This window comes from Natrix helvetica, assembly GCF_964273705.1.
Source record: "Natrix helvetica genome assembly, chromosome: 14".
Classification (NCBI taxonomy): domain Eukaryota; kingdom Metazoa; phylum Chordata; class Lepidosauria; order Squamata; family Natricidae; genus Natrix; species Natrix helvetica.
In genome coordinates this window covers 13,500,681-13,526,257 of record NC_138564.1, presented here as the reverse complement: position 1 = coordinate 13,526,257, position 25,577 = coordinate 13,500,681, and the positions used below count along the sequence as shown (strand labels likewise).

Here is a 25,577-nt window from a genome sequence, read left to right as displayed (position 1 = left end):
GGAGGAGGAGAGGAGGAGGAGGAAGAGGGGAGGTGGGGAAGAGGAGGAGGAAGAGGAGGAGGAGGAGGAAGTGGAAGAGGGGAGGAAGAGAAGAGGAGGAGGGAGGAAAAGAGGAAGAGGTGGAGGGGAGAAGAGGAGGGGAGGAGGAGAAAGAGGATGAAGAGGAAGAGGAGGAGATGCACTGAAGCAACACCCGCCACCCCTCACCCCACCCGGGTTCCCCTCCTGGACCACTCACCTCTCTGGCGCACCTGAATAGTTCTCAGCGCGAGGACGTTCTGCTCGTCGGAGAGGAACTGCTTCATCTTGATGAAGGCTCTTTCCCTTTGACGGTCAGCTTGCGCCAGGGCTTGGGCCGGGCCAGGATCTCACTGACCGAGCCCTGCGAGAGGCCCAGGACGTAATGTCCGAAGACGCGCTGGCCGATGTTGTGCTTCAGCAGCTGCTCCTTCACCTGGAAAGCGATCTCCGCCGTGTCCAGCTGCTCCTCGTCGGCTGAGCCGGGGTTGCTGCCTTCCGACGGGTCACTCGGGGGGTTCCCGTCGTTGGAGTTGGTGGGCAGCACCAGCCCCTGGGCAGCATAGAAGGCGGAGGGGAAGCTGCCCGTGCTGCTGTTCTCGCTCTTGTAGCCTGGGGGCCCCATCTGTGTGGGGAGAGGGGAGTCTCAGGCTCGGGGTTGGCCAGCACCCTGGCCCCGAAGACGCAAAGGCAAAGGCCCCCAGTACCTCCGGGGCCACCGTGGGAGCCAGCAGGGGCTGGAGGAGCAGAGGGGAAGTGGAGTCTTCCCTGGGCGGCTGCAGGAGCTGCTGGGGAGACGGGTAAGGTTGCTCGGGGCCCATGGACTCCTTCACCGACTCGTCTTCCGAGGCGTCCTCCTCTAGAGACCAAAGAGAGAGAGACACACCCAAACACAAACTATAGCTTTCCTGGACCATGCCGGCTGGGGATGATAGGATCTGGAGTTCTGGTGGACAGCTAGGAATGTCGGACAGCCTGGGAAAGCCAGAGGAAGGAGGTGGACCAGGAGTGGGACTGAAAAAAATTAGCAACCGGTTCTCTGTCCGGTTCCAGACTTCTGCTAGCTGGGGAATTCTGGGAGTTGAAGTCCACAATCTTCAGGTCGCCAACATGGAGAAACACCGCTCTAAAATTACTGAAAAGGTCCCTGTTCCTGCCTTAAACCCTCCTTCCTGCAGCTTCCACAATTCTAACTGATTGAGCCATCTGCGCAAAGGACTGCGTGTGCAAATCCATGCGTGGCTAGTTGGGGGATTCTGGGAGAGGAAGTCCACCCGTCAGAGAGCTGCTGAGGTTGAAGAGACGCTGTTGTAGTCCAGTCATGGCTGACCTTTTCCAGACCGAGTTCCCAAACCCACAAAATGCAATATGTGCACTCCCCCCAGGCACACGCCCTGCCTCTGCGCATGTGCACACACACACACACACGCATGCACAGCAGACCCAAAGACCAGCTGGAGGAGAGGTACACACAGGCATGCAGGGCAGAGCTGAAGTGGGGCATCAGAGAGGGCATCATAGGAGCCATAGGTTTGCCATCAAGGTTCTAGTCCATCCCCTTAACCCAAAAATAATCCCAACAAGGTCCTTTGCATTGACCCATCTTTCTACCCCTCAATCCGTTCGCCATCCTACCAGGGTTGGTGGTGAGGTTTGGTTTCTCCAAGAGATACTTCCGGGATGGGTAGAAGGAATCTTTCCCCAGGAAGAGGCCATCGGGGCTTTTTGAGATGCTCTAAATAAACGGCAACCCAAGAGGGAGAAGGATTAGAATTCGCTGCTGCGGTTCCTCCTTTTCCTTGCTTTTTGTTTGAAGTGGCTTTCTGCCTTCGACACCCTCGTCACCCACCAGCCCAAAACACTCCCAGGCGCAGCTCAACGACCACGGACAACACAACTCCCTTAAAACGGCAACTTGTTCCAGTCAAGCCTAAAAAATGTGGCAATTAGTTCAGCCATCTGATCGGGCACCACTTTCCTGCTTCTGCTGTGGGTTTCCTGGCCTTCGCCGCTTGGCGTACCATCTGGCGGAGTGGCAGGAGGTAAACGCAAGAAATAAACAAAGGCTCAAAACCACCTATCCGAGAACAGGAAGTCTGGTTGGATCCAAAGAGTTTACGTTTTTTTTCTTAAATGATGCACGGAAGGAGAGAGATCTTTCTCAGCGAGGATCCCCAAAACCTGAGAGAATATTTATTCTGTATCCACTGAAAATACTTCTGAAGGGGGCAGGATGCAGGCAAAACTCTTCCCAATTCTTAATGAGAGGGTCTACCTGAGAAAAAGACCCTAGAAGTTCTAGTGATCTCCCTTCCTTCCTTCCTCCCTCCCTCCCTCCTTCCTTCCTTCCTTGCCTCTTTCTCCCCTTCCTTGCCTCTTTCTCCTTCCTTCCTTCCCCATCATCTTCTTGCCCTTCCTTCCTTCATCCATTTCTCCCTCCCTCCATCATCTTTTCCTTCCTTCATCCCTCCCTCCCTCTCTCCCACCCTCCCTCCATCATCTTCTTGCTCTTTCTTCCTTCATCCCTCCCTCCTTCATCTTCTTTCCCTTCCTCCTTCTTTCCTTCCTTGCCTTTCTCCCTCCTTGCCTCTTTCTCCTTCCTTCCTTCCTTTACCCCTCCCTTCCTCCATCATCTTGCCCTTTCTTCCTTCATCCCTCCCTCCATCATCTTCTTGGTCTTCCTTCCTTCATCCCTCTCTACTTCATCTTCCCTTCCTTCCTTCCTTCCTTCCTTCCTTCCTTCCTTCCTTCCTTCCTTCCTTCCTTCCTTCCTTCCTTCCACCATGCCCAGAAATATTCAGAAGCCAGAGAAGATATTTCAGTTGCTGGGAAGTTTTTCTCAAGGTGCTGATTTCCCATGCTAGGTAATCCTTCTGTTCTCAGCCCTCTGGACCTCTGATGGCCGGCAAACCCTTTTCAAAAACAGAGCTCCTCCTGCCTGATAACCTGATGGAGGCTGAAGCTAAGGTGTGTTGTGCACCTGCTGGGAAGGTTTCCAACTTGCCTGGGACAGGCTGCACTCGGAGGAGGCCAGCTTCATTGCTTTCAAAATGCTGCAGAAGAAAAAGGGGAAAAATTAGGACTTAAAAAGAGTTTCCAGGAAGCCCCACTTCTCCTGCAGAGCTATGACTGAAGGTATAAAGCAGGGAGGGGCCTTTGCTTGTGGCCTGCCACCCACCCTCTTCATCCACCCAAATCTCATGTGCAAAGCTCGGGTCACTTCTGCAAGCAGTCACAACCCCTGAGAGAGGAGCGTGCCTCTCTGCTCATCTACCCCAGGGGACTTTCCAGATTGGCGGCCTGGCACGTGATTGGAGGGGGCTTGAGAGGAGAGCCCTACCTCAGTTCTGTCTTGACCTCTTCGTAATCTGATTGAGTACGAAGTTTTTCTTCCAACTTCTGAAGAACACACAAGCGTAAACAGAGAGAGAGAGAGACACACAGAGAGAGAAATATTTAAAAATCCTAAGTCAAAGGCAGAAGTTTCTGAAACAAATAGTAAGACAGAAAGAAAAGGCACATTTTGCTCGGCACATCGTTAGCCCAGCTCAGAAATTATCAAAATGTTGTGTGTGTGTGTGATAGACAACGACACCTATTCACAACACCCTGCCTTCATCTTCAACGAAGTGATTGGACAAAGGTAGTCATTGGTGATTTCGCCAGGATTAAATGGAGAACCCTCCCATGCCATTTTAATCCTTGGAAAATTCATCGGACTCTCTTCTCCATCCACCTTAGGGAGGTGAAGAGCAAGGATTCGATTTAATTTCCCCCCCCCCACACACACACACACCGATTCTTGGGGAAACGCCATGGAAACGATACCCACTTCGATGGCCTCGCTTTTGGCTGCCAACTGCCGCTCTAGGTCTGCAATCTGATTGGCTGAAGAGTCCTCCATTTCTTGCATGGAGTTCTGCAAATGTTGGATTTCCTTGAGAAGTCGAAGGATTTCCCGATCCTTGGCGGCGAGGGCAGCCTCCAGCCGTGGACCCGGACACAAAGAATAATTCACTTTGTCCTGCAGAAAAGAAGGCACCTCAAAGGAAGGATCCACTTATGCCGAGGAGTTATCTGGCTAGAGATAACAAGGGCTACCTCCTGGTTTTTTCCCCCTTAAGGTCAATTCTAGACAGGCCATTTTATGCATCCTTATGAAAGACGTCTGTCTGCACACCAAAACAGATCAGTTTGAAGTCTTCTCTTCTTGCAAGCCCTCACTAGAGTCATCCTTATCTTCTGCTCTCTCAACATGCAGGAGACCAACCTGGGGTTCTGACTGAGGCTCCCCGAGAGCCTGAACCAAACTCCTGATCCCCACAAAACCCCCTTTTATTAATTGACTGTGAATTTTGCCTCACTCACATCCAGCAAAGTCTCTCAAGGGAGGATTTACAGTTACAGCCCCAATCTGGCTTGGAGAGCTGCCAGGCCGATCTCCGCAGGAGTCTTGGAGAGTCGAACTAATTGTCTCCTGCAAACTCCTGCAAACTCCACTCCCCTTTTGCTCCTCTTTTATTTCCTCTGGGAGGGGCCATTCACCATCCACCTGTGGCCTTACTCTCGAATCAACCCCTGTTCCTTAGCTGTTCCCTTCGTCTGGCCGCTCTGCACATGCACACCCTGGGAACAGGCTCCAGCTGTTCTTCTGCCCCACTGATGTCTGACTCCGAAGGCAGCTGATAACTGGCATACGGCCCTGGCCCCCTCTCTGCCTCCGACACAGAGCCCTCTTCAGAGCCTTCCCCAGACTCCAGGACTGGCCCAGGTTCCTCCCCAACCTCCTCACTGTCTGAATCTGCCGCCAGCTCTGCTGGCCACTGGTGGGCCACAATACCTGGAGACTTCATATTAGCTGCTCCTCTTCTAGAGCTGAAGATAGACCTAAGACCCAAGCAGCAAATGGGCTAGAACCCCTAGCTTAAGACTTGGAAGCCAACACCAAAACTAAATTGTTCGTCAACATTAGATTAGTCTAGTCTGCATTGAGCTGATTGCAACCCAAATTCATAGAACGAGGAGTCGGGATTTGTGCTTCTGGAAATTCCCTTGTGAGCACCGCTCTCCTCATTTGATTGATGAGGGTCCCCTTCTGGTCCTCACCCCACTTGGTCCTTGGGGAGAACAGCAAGCCAAGCGGAGGGAGCTGTTTACAGCGGCAAGCTGTTCCCGCAAGTTCTCCACCTCCCTCTGGGCAGCCTCAGCTCTCTAGAAAAGAGAAGAATCAGAATTTTTGATGGAAACGTCAAACCAACCATCCGTTTCCTGAGACCTTCAAGCCCTGTTCATTGACAAGCCCAAGTCTTTCGCCCGTGACCACCTGTCACTCACCTGGTTGGCTTTTTCGAGATTTGTCATAATCATGGCCACTTCATCTGTCCTGGGGCAAGAAGAGAAGAGTTACGGTTGGCTTCCAGAGCATCTACCAGTTCAACTAGGAGTAGATGACCCCATTTGCTCCTCAGGGGCATGAACCAAACCAAAGAGGTCCTCAGGTTGTCATGGAAAAAGCAAACATCCAGAGATTTTGACCTGACCTAGTTTAAATCTATAGGGTGGCTCAGGGGCTAAGACGCTGAGTATGTCGATCAGAAAGGATGGCATTTTGGCGGTTTGAATCCCTAGCGCTGTGTAACGGAGTGAGCTCCCGTGACTTGTCCCAGCTTCTGCCAACCTAGCAGTTCGAAAGCAGGCTAAAAAATGCAAGTAGAAAAATAGGGACCCCCTTTGGGGGGAAGGAAAATAAAAAAAACCTTGGATGGAATTTCTTAAGCCTCTCCACCTATGAAGCCCCTTTCAAATGCTCATCCAAATGTTCTCCTATTTAGAGACACCCTCACAACCTGACTGGGAGACGTAAGCTCTGAGGACAGGCACCAACTTACTTGGAAGCGGCCTCTTCGTCGTATTTACACCGCAGGTCAACCAGCTCCGTCTGCGTCGCCTTTAGCGCTGGCCAGCAACGGGGAGAACATAAAAACAGAGAGTAAGAAATGTACTTCCAGTGGGTTATGCTTCAAGAACGCTGCTCGGGGCTAGTAAATATTCAGTCGCAAACTGGATAATGGGCTAATAAGTAGGGGGGAAATGGGAGATATGTGTAGACCCATTGGCTCCGCCAATTATCTCCACGTCTTTCTCAACCCACTCAAGAGGCTTAAAATTGAGCAGAAGTTCTGCCAATGAGCGACATTTCCTGGCATTTTGCCAATGTACAATCCTGGTTTGCCTTGCTCCCTTTTAGGATGGTGGATTGAGATAGATGGTGACACTTATTCGAGTTAGTTGAGTTCGGTTAAGACCGACATTTCTGGAGGAACTCCAAGGATAGATTTCATTCATCGGGCAGTTGTGGGTTACATTTTCAAAACTTTATTTTGAAGGACTCTCTTTCGCACTTCCATGCAGGCTGCCTGAGCCAAGCGGTAATTTCAGGTAAGGGCCGGCTGTCATTAAAAAGGGAAGGATTTGAGAGACTGAAGGATAGAGGTTGACCATCAACCCAATGTCTGAGAGAAAACGGCAGACATCAGAGAAGCAAAAGAAACCTGGACTCAGCTCATCGAGTGAAGAGATGATCTTTCAACAGATACAAATATATATATATATATATATTCAGCTTTTCCTTAAAGAGCTTAAAGAGAATTAACATGGCCCAGGAGGAAGCCATGGGAAATGCTCCTACCATCTTCAACCGTATCTCCATCGATCATTGAAAGTACCTGAATGCAGGACTTTGATCTTCTCTTCTGCTTCCCCCAGCCGACTGGCCAAAGTGAACTGGGCTTCTTGAAGACCCCTAAGACAAGAGATGTATCTCCTTCAGTTGAGGTGGCAGCCACATCAAAGCCGAGGAGAAGGCAACCTTCTCCAGCCTGAGGTCCATCCATTCCCTTGGAGTCAACCTCCCATTCTCCCCGATTCGTTTGAATAGTTTGGCTGAAGAAGCCATCACTGGTTCTGCAGGACATCTGGAGAACTTCTTCGATTTGAAAGCATTAAAAGGAGAGGCCTGTCCAGAGATATACTTGACTTCTTTAAAAAGACAAGTTGGGTTTTGTTCACAAAGAAAATCTGTGAGAAGTGCTGAAAAACGTTGACAGATTTCGATTCACGGGCTTTATTATTTATCAGGGTATGGTTGGGTCTCAATCACAGTAACAGAGTCTCGTGAATTTGTAGAATAATGGCTTCCTTCCCCCCCCCAAAGTTTTTTATTTTTATTTCTCATACATACATTCACAAATGTACATTCTCATAGTTGTTATTAATATTATGTGTTTTCTTTTAATATTTATAACAATTCATTTCTCCACCTAAAAATTTAAAAATGTAATTGAGAAATTCCCCTCCCTTCCTTCCTCTCCTTTACCCTTTCTTCTTTCCCTCTCCTTTCCGTAGAGGAATGGTTTTCCAAGATCTTGGGAGACCACTGAGGAAAAAGCAGAAGGTGCAGCCTAAAATTTCAGGTGAGGCTGGACTTAACCACCTCCTTGTTTTCCTTTCCTTTCCCTTGAGGAGAACAATTCTCCCATCTACCTTCCCATCCCCACCTCCCGGCCCTTCACTCACGTACTTTTGCCTCTCAACCTCATTCCTCTGCAACAAGGAGTCGGTCAGCAAGGCGTTGCTGTTGAGTCCAGCCAGCTTGGCCTCTGAAGCCGCCAGTCCACCAGGGAGGGTCCCTTCTTTTTGCTCTGCGGGGGAAGGGGAAATCTACGTCAGCAACAGGATCAGCGGTCTGAGCCGGAGAAGTCTCGGCTGGTTCTCCTTGCTGCCTGCCTTCTTAGACCATTTCAGCTGCGCTCAACCAGCCATGGGTCTGTAAGGCTCCATAGAGTGCAAAAACTTTCAAGCACGGCCTTGAAGCTCTAACGGACCCTGCATGAGAGCTGAGGCAACAGGGAAGTTACTACTACTTTACTATAGGCCCGAGACAGTGAACTTATGACTCATGTGCCAGAGGTGGCAAGCAGAGCCCTCTCTGTAGGCATGTCCACCATTGCCAGCTGCTTTCTGGTTTCCGACATGCACATGCGCCGGCCAGCTGGTCTTTGCAGGCGCTGGAGCGCTGGAAAATGGGATTCAGGCTGTTTTTCAGACCATTTTTCAGGCCGTTTTTCGGGCTGTTTTCAGGTCATTTTCGGGTCGAAAACGGCCAGAAATTAGCCCAAAAATTGGCCTGAAAACGCCCCCCAAAAGCCTAAAAATAGCCCCCCAAAACAGCCAAAAACAGCCAGAAAACAGGCATGTGCATGCTGGCCAGTGGTATTCAGGTTTTTGGTGCTCTGGCGCACACACGCACACACGCGTGCATCTGCGTTCCGGTTTGGCCACTCAGTGCCAGAAAGCTTTGCCATCCCTGCTCTAGGCTGCCAGTGGAAGAACCCGGATTGCTTGGGTACCTTTCGGGGAGAGCAGCTCCTTCTTCCAGGGCCTGTTCAGCTCCTTCAAGGGGGGTTTCTCGGGGCCGAGGCAGTGGAGGGGCTGGTGCCACCCTTCGAGGGAGGGCACAGGATCTGCTGGAGGGGAGGGGAGAAAGGCAGAGGTGACCTTGGAGCTCCGTCCCATGCAGAAGGCACCTTCCAAAGAAGAGGACGCCGTCTTCCTTCAGAGGAGGAAGCCATTGGCTCAGCCCAGATAATCCCTAAGAGGTCAAGCTTTCATATGTCAAAGAATTAACAAAAATATAAAATCACTAACATTAGGGGGGGATAGAGAGAGAGAGAGAGGGAGGGAGGGAGGGAGAAAATATGGGTGATTAGATCAGTGGTGGGATTCAAAAAAATTGCTACTGGTTCTGTGGGCGTGGCTTGATGGGTGTGGTTTGGTGGGCGTGGCAGGGGAAGGATACTGCAAAATCCCCATTCCCTCTCGGGACTTGGGAGGCAGAGAATAGATGGGGGCGTGGCCAGACAGAGGTGGTATTTGCTGGTTCTCCGAACTACTCAAAATTTCCGCTACTGGTTCTCCAGAACCGGTCAGAACCTGCTGAATTTCACCTCTGGGTTAGATACAATAGATGATAGATAAATAAAGAGAGAGATAAGAAAGAGAGAGAGGGTAGATGATGATGATGATGATGATGAGAGAGAGAGAGAATAGATGATAAGATAGTATAGATGATTGATAGATAAGAGAGAGAGGGAGGGAGAGGAAGGGAGGGAGGGTAGATGGGTGATTAGATACAATAGATAGACGATAGACAAATAGACAGATAAGAAAGAGAGAGAGGGTCGATGATGATGATGATAAGAGAGAGAGAATAGATATAAGATATTATATGGGTGATTGATAGATAGATGAGAGAGAGGGAGGGAGAATCACTCCAAAAGGATTTTAAGCCCCCTCCATGGAAGAGGCATGTGGATTATCTTGTCTTCTCCCTGCTCCTATTAAGGAGGACACTATTTTCTCAAACATTTTGCCACCCCCAAAGTAGAAACTCATGTTCTTCCTGTTGAACCAGAATCAGGGGCTGTATTTGTCTCTTGCAACTCGTAGGGCTCGGGGGGGGGGGGGGGGGGGCTCAGAGTTGGTAAGCCAGGTCAGAAGCTTGAGGGATGGACGGCTTCTCCAGCCCTCCCCCTCCCAATCTGAAAAGAAATTGGGGTGGTGGAAGAAGCGAGAAACCAACCCCATTTTTTCCACCTTTATTAAAAATGATCCAGGCTTGTAAATTAATTTGTTTGTGTCGTACAATGGCAGTGCAGATGGACTCATTAGCATGCACACCACAAATAATTAAGGATGCATTTTTAGCTGGCCTTCCTAATGGGGTTTGCTGGGTTAATGATGTCAGTGCATAATTGCCTTGGCCTGGGAGGCCTTAGGGAGCCTCCCCACAACCAGGCAGGGCTGGCTAATAATGGTAGGGGGGGTCACCCCAGGAGAGGAAGGGGCCTCTTTGGAGCACACCTGTTTGCCTCCCTGCTCTTTGCCCACCGCTGCCTAAGCAAACAGGCCTTATCAGCAAAATGTGCCGTGGGAGGGAAACTGTGGCATTGGGGGGCCCTGCCAAAACAGACACTTCTGAAAACTGGCATGGAAGGAGCTTCTCTCTTAGCCACGGACCAGCTCTGCCCCTGCTTCCCCCCCTCCCCTCCAGCCTTTAACCTAAAGCGGGGCAGCGGATGCCAAGGGCGCCTTGTGTAAACCCCCCCCCCAAAAAGGGGAAAAAGATGTCATCTTCCTCACAGCTACAGGTTTAATTGTATGCACCGCGGATTTAGCAGAGTAATCAATCAAATCTGTTTTAAATCAATGCATAATGAGGCCAGAGCTTTGCCCAAACAGGAGGCGGAATAAAATCAGCCAGATCTGCAAATATACAGCAAAAGCCATGTTGGCCTCGGATTTCTGGATGGGCAGCCCCCACGGACCTCCGCAGCCCAAAGACACCCCCGAGGGAGGGATGGCCAACCGTGGTGACTTAAAAGACTGGCGGACTTCAACTCCCAGAGTTCCCCGGCTGGAGAATTCTGGGAGTTGAAGTCCACAAGTCTTAAAGGGACGCCTCTGATGTAAACCCTCCCAAGGGCTCATAAATGCTGTCTGATGCCCAGGAGTGCCTGGGTCCAAATGGTGACCCACCCAGAGACAGTTGGGGAGGGGGCAGATGTCTTCCTTGCCAGGGTCAAAGATGGGCCAAGATCCAGAGCTGATAAAAGAGCAGCTGTGTCTCTTGTCAAGGATCCACCTGTGGACGTATATTCACCGCAGTGGTGGGTCACCCGTGGGGGAGGTGGAGCGTAGATGATCTTGGAGCAGTAGAAAATAAAGGCCAGCTAACCTTACAGATGTTCATAACATCTCCAACGCTAAGATAACGATGTGGACCATTAAGACGCACACTTCAAGGGCCCAGCTGATGAGCAGCAATTCCAGCTGCCAGGGCGAATGGAGACGGAAGGGGCAGCTTTGGCTTGGGGAAAGAGCAAAGGGGCTTGGAGGCCCAACCGATCTCAGTTAGGGGGTTGCAAGCAGCCATAGCAGGGCCAAAGGCCAGGGCACGAAAAGGAGTCTTCCCAGATGTGCCCAGCGGTGCCCAACTGGCAGCTGGATTCTCCCAGCCTCCCCCAGTGTCCTTGGCAACCGTAGAACATTGATGGCGAATCTTTTCTGTAACAAGTGCCCAAACCGGCTCAAAAAATGGCTTGAAAACAGCCTGGGAAACGGTGCAAAAATGAGCTGGTTTTGGGCCATTTTCAGACTGTTTTCCAGTGCGCCAAGTGCCGGCAAAGACCAGCATTGTGGGGTGGCAGGCGCATTTCATTATGGCTGCAGGCATGCGTGTCCCCCGCGCACAATAGCAATTTTGGCACACAACGACAAAAAGGTTAGCCATCACTGACCTGAGGGGTGTAATCCATCCATACTTAGACACTAGCAAACCTCCCAAATGTCTCATTTGAAATCCCCAGAAAGCTCCATTCCGCCTCCTACGTAAAGTATTTTGCTTTCCCTCCTATGCACAGCCCGGTCCTTACTTAGCAAACTAATTTTTTTCTCTCCCCCCCGCCCCCCCGTTGTGTTCCTGCCGAGGGGGAGCGATGCATGCAGAAGACAATGAAGAAATCAGTTGTCACTGCCAGGCGAGTTAAAACGAGACTTAAATCAATCCATCCTCAACAATGACTTTAATTATGCTTTTAACATGATTTTACTGCTTCCTCTCCGCCCTCCCTCTCCTCTCCGTGTCCGACAGAGATGCGCGCACAGCCTGCTTCCCCATGCCACATCTGGGTGAACAAAATCAGAAAAAAATATGATATTTTCCTCTCCCCCCCTTCCTGTAATTACAGACGCGCAATCCCAAGCTCAGTGTATCAAAACACTTGCTGAGCAGCACAAAAATTTTCCTCGGGTGAAGTTTTGCAGAGACAGAAGCCATTCAAGCTCCGAAAGGAAGAGAGGAAGGGGAAAGGCAGGAATAGGAGAAGGAAGGAAGAAGGGCAGGTACACGAATCACTCCAATAGGCCCAACTGGAATTAAAATGTGCATCAGACATTGAGATGTTCAGGTATTTACTTTCACTTCCATAACACAAGGGCTATCAATAGATGCAAACTAAATGCAATCCACTCTAATCTTGATTGCAGGAGAAACGATTTCAGCAACAGAGGAGTAAATGGGTGGAACATTCTACCCGGTCCTGTTGTTAGTTCCTCTAACCCCCCCCCCCCCCCCCCGTTCCTTTGACCTTAAGCTGCCCACCATGGAGCTCACGTGTTTCTTAAGAGGTCCGTAAAGGGGGCGTGCATAAGCGCACCGTCCCTGTCCTATTGTCCCCCATTGATACATCCTCTTTTTATGGGTTTATGGTTATGTTCTGCTTAGTTATATCCGTTTATTTGTGCCATTTTTAATGTGTTTTTCCTACTTGTTTCCTTGTACTTGTTGACAAATTAAAATGAATAAATAAATAAATACAATTTTGCTGATTAAACAGAGGACCTAGCAGCCATTTCAGACCCTGGGAAGTCAGCCCACCACCCCCAACCCCTCGGATTTTCTACCGTCTCGTTCCTAAGAGGGTCTTGTGTAACAATGTCTATTTCCAGGCCACGGAGGAGATGGAGCTCCAGACCGGGGGTCTCAAATGTTCCAGATCGTCTTCTGATCTCCCGAAAGTCCCTGAGTAGGTCAAGAGGGCTTGCGACACCCACCCACCCCTTCCGAGCCTGCCTGAAGAAGGAGGCCCAGCCAGCGTCCATACCTGGGCCTTTGAGTAGCTGCTTGTAGACGCTCAGGAACGCTGCCTCGGCTTCCTTGGTCCGTTGGCTGAGCGCCACCACCTGAGGGAAACATAAAAGCAAGAGCCCGGCTGAGGAACCAGGGAGAGGAAGGGGCAGCCCCACAGTCAAAGCTGCACCCACTTTGCGGGGTCAGGAAGGAAAAGCTCAGTGCAATTAGGAAATACCCAGCTGCATTTGCAACTGCAAAGGAGGCCCTACAAATCCAACCTCAACCTCATCAAAGCTAGATAGATCCCAACTCAAGAACTTGATTGACTTCTAGGGAAGTAACCCTTGGTGGAGGAAAACTAATGTAAGGCTGGGAAAGAAGGAAGAAAGGAAGGAAGGAAAAGAGAGCGAGGAAAAGGGAGGGAGGGAGAAAGGAAGAAAAAGGGAAGGAGAAAATATGGATGGAAGGAAGGAAGGGAAAGGGAGGGAAAGAGGAAGGAAGGATGGATGGATGGAAGGAAGGGAAAGGGAGGGAGGGAGAGGAAGGAAGGAAGAGGAAAGAAAGAAGGAAAAAAGAGGAAGAAAGGAAAGAAGGAAGGAAGAAAGGAAGAAGGGGAGGAAAGAAGGAAGGGAGGGTTCTCCCACCCCCTTAATCTTAAAAGGACAAAAGGAAAAAGAGAGCTTGCAAATCTTTCACCCAAGACTGACTCCAAATGGCTTGTCATTCAGAAGGGAAGCAGCCGGCATTTACAATTCTCCAGCCACCAGAGCTTCCCTCCCTTCCCACTGGAGACCACCTTACCTTGAGCATTCAAGCATCCTTCTTGCCTTCTTTGCACTTGCAGGTGGAGCTGAAATGTTACCAACCGATCTGTGGTCATTTCCCACAAACCAAGAATCGGCCTGAGGCAGAAGCGTCTCTCCTGGTTCAGCTACGGTTATTTTATAGGACGCAGGTCCTCCAATACCTCCTTTTTTTGGAACCCCAGAAATTGTGGCCCCCAAATCTGGAGGAAGGCTAACTTGATGGCTGGAGAAATGGGGGAAAGGGTTGGCTCAGAGGTTACGGCTCCTGGACTCCCCCTTTGGAAGGCGCCCCTCAACAGCCTCGAGGTTTCTCACCCTTGTTCTGGAAACAGGACCAAGCCCAAGGTTGGAGACCCCTGGTTCAGGTGCTGGGTGAACGGCTTGGTGGGAGCGAGTGAACCCAAGAGATCTCAAAACTCCACCCTGGGAGTCCGGCTGAGAGGTCCAGGTGTTTCGTCACCTGTCCAAGGAGCCGAAAGGGAACGGAGTTCCCGCAGAGGGAAAGCAGGGAAATTAAGGGACCAACCAGAGCTCAGCTGGCTCGGACGCTTGTTCTGGCTTGTTTCCCCGAATGAAGCGACGCATCCCTGGCACACGCTCAGAGTTTGCTCAAGCCAGTCCTGGGAAATGCAGCCCAATGCCCCAAGAAGACAGCGGGGACAGACAGACAGCTGGGCAGCTTGTGTGGTAGGTCCATCTGTTTCTAGCCCTTGGCAGAGAAGCTCTTGAGAAGCTGGTCAAGCTGAGAAGATCAGCCGGGGGGATGAACGCAGCCCACTCCCCAAATATTCTGTCCTTGCTCCCTGGAATCTGAACACCCTCCCTCCCAGCCTCCTCTGACTTTTAAACCTCGACATATCGTTCACTTTTTCCTTCCCTGCGTGTTTCTCTCTCTTTCTGCCTTCCACGCACGGGACTCAAGGTGAGAGAAAACACAACTGCGCACTCCGCAACGACACAAGATTGATGAATTACATTTCTGCTCCGGGTCTTTTCCATGGCTGGTGATTTTCCAGCAAAGCAATTATCACCATAGAATACATAATGGCCTAATTAATTACTACTGTCAGACCCGCCTCTATGCTATGATTATACCTTATCAAGTCTCTCTCTCTCTCTCTCTCTCTCTCTCTCTCTCTCTCTCTCTCTCTCTCTCTCTCTCTCCCTCCCTCCCTCTCTCTCTCTCTCTTTCTCTCTCTCTGCAACACTGAGAATCAAAAAAAATATTATTGCAATGGACAGATTCTTTTTAAGTTGCCTTCTGTCTCTGCCTCTCCTTCCTCCTGCCTTCAGTCTTTCTGCTGATATTTTGTCTGGGTTTATATGCTCACAAATGCCTTTAAGTGCAATTATTTCCATCCACGCTTTAAAAGCAAAGAAGAGCTTAAGGAGAAACGGAGCAATGGCTGACTTAAAGGAGAGGAAGAGGAGAGGAAAAAGAGTTGTAATAATTTACATAGCCAAGAAGATGCTGCTGCTACTGAAGGAGAGGAGGTTGCTGCTGGCTGTCCATTTTTGTCGATCGGGACAAATGAGCTCCCCTTTCCATAAAGTCTGGCAGGTAGATAAGGCTCAATTTTTATTTTAAAAGAATGATGTAAAAAGCACAGGAACGAAAGAGAACTTCAAAACTACAACCGCCAGTCCAAATGGTGTTGATTTTCTCACACTTTGCTATTGTTTTTTTTTTTTAGAAAAGCCAGCTAGCTCACAAACATGGTCAGATGTTCTGAAACTGGGGGACCCCATCCCTTCTGGAACTGTGGCCACTCTCCCGTGGGACCTTTTTCTCTATTTCTTTTCCAGTTAGCACTTTTGCATTGTTTTAATAATGGCTTTTTAGCATATGGCTGGTGTTGTTTTACATTCGTAATTACTGCATTATGTAAATGATGCTTTTAATGGTTGTTTTTAATTAAGCTGTTTGTTTTGCATTCTTTTGACCATTAGCCATTCCGTGGTGGGAGAGCAGGGGATAAATCCAAGAAATAAATATGCAAGGAAGCAGTTTTGGAACCCTGAATTGGGAGGCAAAGCAGATTCTTGAAAGTCAGCTAGCTGAGGATGAAGCGATCCAGATTCTGAATATTATTATTATTATTATTATTATTATTATTATTATTATTATTATTGTCTGTCATTTGCACTTCTGTTAGATACTAGCTCTAACTACAGTGGTTTCACCAAGGTCCTCCGTTCTGGCGGGAACAGAGGTTTAATCCTATTGGTTGAAGGGTCTTGACAGCTCCCTATAAAAGGGCTGCTGTCAGACTCAACCTTCGCTGGATTGTTCTCACTTGTTGTACTCAATAAAGAGCTGTTGTTACCGTTGAGCCTGTGAGTGCTTATCCATTACCCAATCTAACAACTTCCATAACTGTCTGGTTTGGCTCTGCAACCCAACAAGAGAGAGACAGACTTCAGAGGAGAATCAGAACTGCAGGAAAAACAATGGCTACCAACCTGCCTTCCATTGAGGACCTGCACACTGCACGAGTCAAAAAGAGGGCCGTGGAAATATCTACAGACCCCTCGCATCCTGGACATCAATTGTTTCAGCTCCTACCCTCAAAACGACGCTACAGAGCACTGTACACCAGAACAACTAGATACACGGACGGTTTTCCCCGAACGCCATCACTCTGCTAAAGAAATAATTCCCTCCCCACTGTCAAACTATTCACTCAGGCTGCCTTACTATTACTATTAATCTTCTCATCGTTCCTATCACCCATTTCCACCCACTTATGACTGCAGGACTGTAACTTTGTTGCTTGTTATCCTTATGATTTATATTGATATTGATTGTTTCCTGATTGCTTATTTGTACCCTATGACTATCATTAAGTGCTGTACCTTAGGAGTCTTGACGAATGTATCTTTTCTTTTTATGTACACTGAGAACATAGACATCAAAGACAAATTCCTTGCGTGTCCAATCCACTTGGCCAACAAAGAATTCTATTTCACTCTATTCATTTTCTATTCTATTCCATTCCATTCCATTCCATTCCATATTTCTATTCTTCATTTTCTATTCTATTCTATTTTCCATTCTATTCCATTCTATCCTATCCTATCCTGTATTCTATTCTGTTCTATTCTATTCTATTCTATTCTATTCTATTCTGTTCTATTCTATATTTGAAATGGTCTCAGGATGTCATCGCGAGAGAGGCAGAAAGCATTTGGGGGGTTACTTGCCTTCCTTATTATCTCAAAACTATTTTTTTTCTCAGCAACTGAGAAGTGGGAGAAATTAGCCGACCCAGCCATGATTCTTTGGACTTCCTGTTCTACCATTAAGTCAATGTTTCACCTACATTTTTACGTAAGAAAACTTTTAATTTACATATTTTCATCCCTCCATGAAAAGGAGGAGGAGGAAGAGAGAGAGAGAGAGAGAGAGAGAGAGAGAGAGAGAGAGAGAGAGAAGTTTCAAATAATGACTGTAATAAATGAAGGTAATTAATTGTAGTTTGTTCCTTAACTGTCTAGTCAGCTTAATTTTACCTTTTCATCTAATAATGAGAAAATAATTTTTGTGCTCTGAGGGTTAATGATATGTAACTGCAAGAGCTGCTAATTGCATGTTGCAAACTATTCATCAGAATCCCCATCTGTGCTACTTGATTATGTTTGCTAAATTATTGCTTTGAATTATCTTTCATAAAGCAACTTTTGTAATTAGCAGGGCCCTGGCTCTGCTCTTTTTGCCGTCTGAAAGGAAGGGAATTAAAAAAAAAAGCAAACCGAGAAAAAGAACTTTGGCCATTTCAATCTGTCGCCGTTCCACTTCCGTTACCGGCAGCCTTTTGTCTTCCCCAGGATGGAGAAATTAAACTCAGGGTCTTATTTATCGAAATCAGGTTATGAGAAAAACGCTGCCTGCCTCTCCTGCCCACCTCCTGGGCAGAGGCTCTGCCATCCATTCCTTCATCTCACCCACCAGCACAAAACATTTGCAGAAAGGCCAGGTCTGCTAGTCACCCACAGGGTGGGTTGGGGGTCCTGCCAGGGGTCTGCAAGGAAGGGGACAGTCTAGGATAGGTCCTATTTCTCCCACAGATGTCCTTGGGTTGGAAAAGGAACCCCTTTTTTCTCCTACCTTCCATTGAGTCACCATTTCTACATTCTAATCCATTGATGGCAAACCTTTTCGGCACCGGAATGCGTGTGCATGTGTGTGCATGCCGGAGCACCGGAAACCCAAAGACCAGCTGGCTAGCTGTTTTTTGGCTGCTCTGGGGGCTGTTTTCAGGTTGTTTTTTGGGTCATTTTCCAGATGGTTTTGGGGCCAAAAACAGCCTGGAAAAACGGCCTGAAAACAGCCAAAAAACCAGGCCATTTTCTGGGCCATTTTTCAGGCCATTTTTGGAGCCATTTTTTACCCCCCAAACACCCGGAAAATATAATCAATCATATAATAATCAATCATATCCATTGTTCTACCTGGAGACCCCAAAGTTGAGATCCCCTGGGATGCAGGTAACACCCCCCCCCCAGTGGCCTCAACATCTCTGAGCGCCAACCACCGACCTTCAGAATGCTAACCACCAGGGGACTGCAAAGAATATCAATACTTCCATTCCTTACTGATTACTTAGAACTGGAAGAGGCTTCTTGGTTGAGAAGCGAAATGTTTTCAAAGGAAAAAACAAAAAACAGACAAGTCCAGGTGCCTTTGGGGGGGGGGAAAGCACCTTTGGGGCAACCGTGGCCTGGATGGTGGAGAACGTCCATTGACATTTTACTTGGAGATGTAAGGATGATCTGGGAAGATCAAATGCCCTTCATTGATAGGGCACACATCCTTTGTCCAAGATCCTTGGGCAAACTGAAGGAGCCAATTCCAGAGGTTACCCTCAGAGGCTGAGCCACCTTCTAGCACTGATGATGTTAGCTAGTTGGTGAGAAAACATCCACAAGAAAACAACAATCCCAGGAAAGGCTCACCTCGTTCCCAGTCACTGATCAGGATCAGGAACCCCCAAATCACGGACTACTTCACTTTGTCCAAGAAAACCATTCTTGCCTCTTGTTGGCTATCTAAATCCATTTTCTCTTCTTCTTCTTCTCCCAGAAGATCTACAGACTGAATGCCAAATGTAGCTCCTTCTTCATAAAAATGAAAGCGGTGCATCCAATGTTCGGCTGAGCCATTCTCTGATTTGCATTATTTTCTTAGAGAAAGACTGTTTTTCACTGTCAGAGTAGCTCCAAACACTCAACCCAATCTCCTCATCTTAAGACATTCAGGGTGTAATTTCACAACGCAGATTCTGCTGATTATATAAAAGTGGCCTTAAGGCTTAAATAGATGAAATACGGAGAGAAAAAAACCCAACCTACATATCTACATCCTGTATATTTAATCTGCTTGAAATCCATATTACGGTCCTTCAGAAACTTGACGCTTGAAATAATGGAAAAATACAGTGGAAGTTGTGAGATCGCAAGACAAATGTCCTTCAACCAGCTCAGGGACACATTGTCCCTTCTCTCCACCTTCTCCATACCTTGGTGAGGAAGCTCAGGGCTGAAACGGAGGGACGGCCACAGCCCCAAATAGCTGCAAATGCCACAACGCTTTGCCTTTTTTGAACAGGAGCTTCCATTTTTCCTTATATTTGCACCATCTCTCAATTCGGAGTCCCCAGTTTGGTTCACAATTTTTTCTACCCATGGCAAAAAAAAAAAGAAAACCCACAACCCCCCACCCCCCAAAGGTACCTTGTTACTGGTCTCTTCTTACCTCTGCCTGGAAACTTTTAAAGACAGGAGCCACCATATCTCGAACCTCCTGAAGGAAAGGGGGGGGGGGGAGAGAAAGAAGGGATGAGAATTCCCTTGTTTGGACCTCTTAGGCAAGGAGGGCCAAGGGAATGGACTTCAAAATTTGGCTCTTAACTCAAATTCCTAACTTAAACATTAAGTGTATAGTATTTGTGGCCATATTTAAGCATTAATTAGGAGGTGGGGGGAAAGAGGAAAGAGAAAAAAGGGAGGAGGAGGAGGAGGAGGAGGAGGTGGAGGAGGAGGAAGTGGAAGAAGGAGAAGGGAAAAGGAGGGGAAGAAAGAGAAACAGGAGAAGAAAGAGAGAGATGGAGAAGGGGGAGGGGGAGGAGGAGGAGAAGAAGGGGGAGGAGGAGAAAGAGGAGGAGGAGAAGGAGCAGGAGGATCAGGAGAAGAAAGGGGGAGAAGGAGAAGGGAGAGGAAGAGGAAGAAGGAGAAACAGGAGAAGGGAGAGAGAGAAGGGAGAAAAAGGGGGAGGAGGAGGAGGAGGAGAAGAAAAAGAAGAAGAAAGAGAAAAAGAAAAGAAAAGGAGCAGGAGGATTGACTTAAAACTTTAAGTTTTGAGGCGAAGCAAGGCATCCTACCTCAGGAACATTTCTTTTAAATTCCTGGCTGACTTCAATTAAATGCTTGTGTGACTGCTCGCTTTCCTCCTGACGGGCAGCCAGTTCAGAAGCCACAGAATTCAGTTCCTTCTGGAACAAAAGAAACAAAAAAAGGGGGGGAAACATTAGGAGAAATACAAGAATGTGAAATGCAATTCTTTTCCTGAGCCCATTTCCCAAGGCTACCTTGAGCATTCAAAGGCACAAAGCAGCAAACCACCATCCAGTCCTGCAGCCACCGATCACCTGCCGGGAGTTTCGAAAACCTTAAATCCATTCAATCTGCCACACCTGGGCTTCCAAGTCAGGAGAAGACAAGGTGTGGAATGGGACAAAGCCAATTCTCCACGAAAGGGAACATATCAGTGGTGAGTTCCTGCGGGCCAGGTCCAGTACAGCCGTACCGGTAGTAGCCGGGAACCGCTGAGAGTACAGGGGCTCGTTTGGCCCACCTGCGTTCTATACCTGCTTTTAAAGCAACTGGCCAATTGCGCACGAGCACATAGTGTGCAAGAAGCCCCAAGAAGCAGCTGGGCGTTGCAGGGGCGGTGGATTGCACATGCGTGCGCAACATCCGTGCAAGAACTGGCCCCGTGGCCCCGTGAGCAGCGTACAGGGAGCGACAGTAAGCACATCCCACCACTGGCCCATAGGCCTCGTGGCGCCCGTCACTCCGTCTCCCAATCCTCAAAAAGAGACCAAATCGCGCATTCACAAAGGAAGCACAAACCCACATCAGATCGGTTTGTATGTAAACAAATAAATACAGATGGGGGGGTCAAATTAATGAAGCACTTGAGGGATCAATATTTTTATTTTAGCAGATTTCTTATTTTTTTTCTTAGCAACTGCAAGGAAAACATAGCAATTGCGTCAAAATAATAAGAGCACCATATTGCGGTCCACACTACCACCCGCCAAACGCATCGGCCATGGAAGGAAGGCGCCCAGATTGTGACTAATTTAGGTGTGTGGCTTTTTTCATAGTGTTTGTAAATAATCTTTCATAGGGACACGGCGGCTCAGTGGCTAAGACGCTGAGCTTGTCGATCAGAAAGGTCAGCAGTTTGGCGGTTCAAATCCCTAGCACCGCGTAACCGAGTGAGCTCCCGTGACTTGTCCCAGCTTCTGCCAACCTAGCAGTTCGAAAGCACATTAAAAAAATGCAAGTAGAAAAATAGGAGCCACCTTTGGTGGGAAGGGAAGAGCCTTCCGTGTGCCTTCGGCATTGAGTCATGCCGGCCACACGACCATGGAGACGTCTCCAGACAGCGCTGGCTCTTTGGCTTTGGAACAGAGATGAGCAGCGCCTCCTAGAGTGGGGGAACGACTAGCACGTATGTGTGAGGGGAACCTTTACCTTTACTAAATAATCTAATAAAGATCTGGATGGCTTTCGAATTGCACGGGATTGGAGTGGGGGCTTTGGGAGGACGTTTTGGCCGGCTGGGGAATCCTGGGAGTTGAGGTCCACCCACCTTAAAGTGCCCTGGGTGGAGAGGCCCTGCTTGGAAGCAATGAGAGCATCAAGCGTGAGCTAAATTCATGGCTCTCCTTCCCAGCCTCTTCGTGCCCTGATCTTTCTGGGTCTATGGAGGAAAAGCCAGATGGCTGTTTTCAAAAACGACGGAGCCCGGCTGTCCCCGAGGGCAGAGAGGCAGGAAAGGAATTGCCATCTTTCTGATGCAAGGAAGACAGGGGCGCAAGATGGATAGCGGCATGGCAGCCTCTTGGTAGACAGGCTGGTTTCCAGGAGCCATCAATCATTTTCCTACAGAATATGTAAATTCCAGGTGCTGAAGATGTATGGGGCGCGTTACCGGGGGTGGTGGTGTCAATTGCGTGCCCAAGCCGCCCAATGAAGAGCCTTTCAGTCTCCGGTGCACCAGAGGGATGGCAAGCTTTCCGTCTTTTATTGGATCGTACCAATATTTCACCGTCGGATATAAAGGAAAGGGGAGCAGATTAAAAAACATGACCTGTGGGGGAGGAGAGGAAGAGAGAGGGAGGGAAATGGAGGGAGGGGGGACAGAGAGAGAGAAAGAGAGGGAGAAGGGAGAGGGAGGAGGGAGAGGGAGAGAAGAGAGAGAGAGCAGGGAGCCAGGCTTGTCCATTGGCTGTGGTTTATGAGCTTCAGGGCACATTCTCCGAAGACCCAGGCTCGGGTTCAGAAATGCAGTTTTCATCTGTTTCAGGGTAGGAGACAGGAGGCCAAGGGCAGCCCCAGGGGTTAGGCTACCAGGGGGTCAACCAGGTACAAGTTCTGGCCTAAAAAACAAACCCCCAGGATTGTGTTGTACCAGGAGGCATCGATTCTAGTGGGCTGGCAGCAGCGCCTTCCCATCCGAGAATGCGTCGCAGCATCTCTGCACGAGTCCTTGGCCTGGGGTGGCCTCCTTCCCAAAAGCACAGAGAGCACAGAGTCCAAGCAGATATAAAAAGAAGAAGATGAGGCAGGTAGCAGTGGTGGAGGAAGGAAGGAAGGGAGGGAGGGAGGGAGGGAGGGAGGGAGGGAAGGAGGGAAGGAAGGAAGGAAGGAAGGAAGGAAGGAAGGAGGGAGGGAGGGAGGGAAGGAGGGAGCAAACAGCATTCAGTCTAGAGCAGGGAAGTCCAAACCTGGCCATTTTTAAGACCTGTGGACTTCCACTTCCAGACTTCCCCAGACGGCCATCTCCAGGGGAAGAGGGCTGAGTGGACAAATGCCCTTCCACTGCTGGTGGATTCCAGTTGGAGACAGGGAAACTGTCCTGCAGAGGAGACGGCGAAGAGGCCAAAGGCTGCGACCTCATCCAGATCCTGGATCAGATTGGCCGAAATCTGGCTCAGGTGCAAGTCAGCCGGAAGGAGCAGTGGTGCAATTTTGGGGAAGGGGCCGTTTGTAAGAAGGAGAAGGAGACCCATGGGACTCACCCCATCTTTACCCAATCAGCCTTTTTGCAAAGGGGCCAGACTACAACTCCCATCACTTCCAGTCAAAGGGACCATTTCCACCCACCCCTCCGGGAGAGTTTCCTATTCCTTTGGTCCAACTCCAAAGGAGCCCCTTCCTCACTCCCTGCTCAGACCCACTCCCCAAATGGGAGTCTCCTCTCTGCCCCAAACGGGCCCTTGGAGAGGGCTACCAGCACCCGGCTCCCCACCCTGGGGAGGGCTCCAATCCCAGATGCACAAAGAGGAGGGGAGAGAATACCAAATTCCAGTCCTCAAAAGATATGCAAATCGGCTAATCAAGCAGGCTATTATTGCAGATTATAAGCAACAATCCTAGGAGATAAGTGATCAACCACTAATATCCAATTGTGTGCCGGCGTTACTACCCCATAAATGTGTGTGTGTATGTGTGTGTTAAAAAAAGAATTTCTAATTACAGCGAAATTGTCCCCTCCCCCCCGAAAACATTTCATCAAGCTCAAGTTTGGGGGCAAAAAATAAATCTGTCAGCAATAAGGATGCTGGGTATTTTTTTCCCATCTGAGGAGGGGGGAGGAAGGACTGTTCCGGGGGAAGGGGCACAAAGGGAAGGCAGCAAAAAAGAAAAGAAAAAAAAGAAAAAGAGCTTTGTATTTTTCAGAGATTTGCCATAAAAGCTGGGTTGGGTTTCTAGTCCTCGTGGATTGAGCCCCGAGATTAGCAAAGTGAGGCAAGATGTATGAATTCCAGACTTAGGTCTCTCCTTTGTGCCAGGAGAAAACCTGGAATGAAATGGAATAGAAGCTGGAAGGGACCTTGGAGGTCTTCTAGTCCAACCCGCAGCTTAAGCAGGAGACCCCATACCATTTGAGGCAAGTGACTGTCCAACCTCTTCTTATTCCAGGGATGGAGCACTCACAATCTCTGGTGGCAAACGGTTCCACTGGTGAATTGCCCTCACTGCCTGGAAGCTTCTCCTTAATTCCAGGTCGCATCTCTCCTCGATTAGTTTCCATCCATGGTTTCTTGTCCTGCCCTAAAATTCAAGGCTTGAATTCAGAATTATAACCACAATTCTGCTCTGCTCTGCAGTACTTCTGATGTCGGAAATCCCTCGGAAAACTTTCCACTTCTATCTTCTCCGTAAAAAGCCCAATCAGAGGCTGGCAGCTTTCCCAAAGCTTAATCTGAGCGGCAGGACCTTCTCCTGAAAATAAAATATGCCGCTACTCTCCCGCCGCCATGTGAATGTGTCTGAGGCTCTGGCTATAACTTTGTCAGCTACAATTTAGCTGCCAATTTAGGTGGGAAAGCTCATAATTAGAGTAAAAGAACGAAGGATCTCCGGTTATTAATAGACCGAAGATCCCAGTTTCCCTGGAGCCTTATCACCTTCTTAACCCCTTCTAGCTTTGGCATCAGAGATCAAGGCAGGTCCCCAGTCCCTGGGATCTGGCAGGTGGGAGGAAAAATGCCAGAGGGTGCCAGGAAGAGATTTCCTTAACTCGACTGGACGGAGGAATATTTTCCTCGGAGAAGGAACCATCTCTTTCCCCCGGGCCAAACGTGGGCAGGGAAAACTGCTGACGGTGCCCGCTGGGTTCTGGGAATGCCAAGGCTGGTCAGACCAGGAGGAGCCATGCCCGCTGGCTGGTCTCAAGGTAAGAGCTGACATCGGTTTCCTGCCTCGGGTGGGGAGAGGCAGCGTGGGGGCTTTTCAACGGCAGGAGGAAGACGCCAACCGAGGCCCAGCCATTATACACTTTTATTGATGCTGTTCTGGAGAAAGCTAATCGATATATTAGATTTCCCCCTAGAAAGAAAAACAGCGGTCGCTGCTGGAGAGATTGCAATGGCACAGGCTGGAGTGACTGCCCCTGGCTTTCCTGGATGCCCGCGGGTGCCAAAGAGGAAGAAGAAGAAAAGGGGGAGGAGGAGGAGGGCTGCGGATTTTTAATCAGCGTAAAAGGCTTTGGGTCAATGGCACTACGCTGGATCACCTGGACAGGTTTCTTGGATTTTAAAAGGTGAGGGGAATGAAGTCACCACCGAGGTTGGACTGGCCTGTGAAGTGGCAGAAGACAAAGGGCCTCTTAGAACTGGCACGGGGCATCTGGGGACACCGTAAGACTGTGGACTCCACAAAGGTGCAGAAAGCGGGTTTTTTAGGGCACTATTTCTCAACCTAGACCAGTGTTTTCCAACCTTGACAACTTGAAGATGTCCGGACTTCAACTCCCAGAAGATGTCCAGACATCTTCAAGTTGCCAAGGTTGGAAAACACTGACCTAAACATTGATGGGTGGACTTCAACTCCCAGAGCTTTGCAGGCTGGGGAATTCTGGAACTCGAAGTCCTTCCAACTCCAAGTGGCCCAGGCTGAGGACACAGATGTAAAGCCTTGGTTAGACCTAGCCACTGATCTTCAGAAACCATAGAGCCTGTTCTTTAGGGAAAGCTAGATCCTGGGAATTCGGGGAGTTGACGTCCATCCGTCTTCCAGTTGAGAAGCACTGCTTTAGAGAAATAACAGAGCTCACCCTAAGTCTTCAGAATAGATTTCCAAGATCTTTGGGGGGGGAGTCTCACTGTTGACACAAAGTGGGGAACTTCAGGAGAAAGCATTTGAGAATGTCAGTTGGGGAATACTGGGAGTTGAAGTCCACCCGTCTGAAAAGTTCCGGGAGTTGACAATTCCTGTTTGGGAGACTGGGGATGAAGGATGCCCGATGACCCAAAATTTATCTAAAC

At 49.0% G+C, this 25,577-nt stretch overlaps 1 protein-coding gene across 1 annotated transcript in view; it reads right to left on the bottom strand.

Moving 5' to 3' along the window:
- CUX2 (cut like homeobox 2) overlaps positions 1-25,577 on the bottom strand; it is an 82,275-nt gene that overhangs the window by 8,702 nt on the left and 47,996 nt on the right. Inside the window, 16 exon segments of the mRNA XM_081966790.1 lie at positions 239-313; positions 316-659; positions 661-877; positions 1,654-1,753; positions 3,023-3,071; positions 3,359-3,417; positions 3,851-4,042; positions 5,125-5,229; positions 5,353-5,401; positions 5,907-5,973; positions 6,744-6,820; positions 7,598-7,718; positions 8,427-8,543; positions 12,741-12,819; positions 19,271-19,318; positions 19,896-20,006. Of these exon segments, the coding sequence (XP_081822916.1) occupies positions 239-313; positions 316-659; positions 661-877; positions 1,654-1,753; positions 3,023-3,071; positions 3,359-3,417; positions 3,851-4,042; positions 5,125-5,229; positions 5,353-5,401; positions 5,907-5,973; positions 6,744-6,820; positions 7,598-7,718; positions 8,427-8,543; positions 12,741-12,819; positions 19,271-19,318; positions 19,896-20,006 (1,810 nt within the window).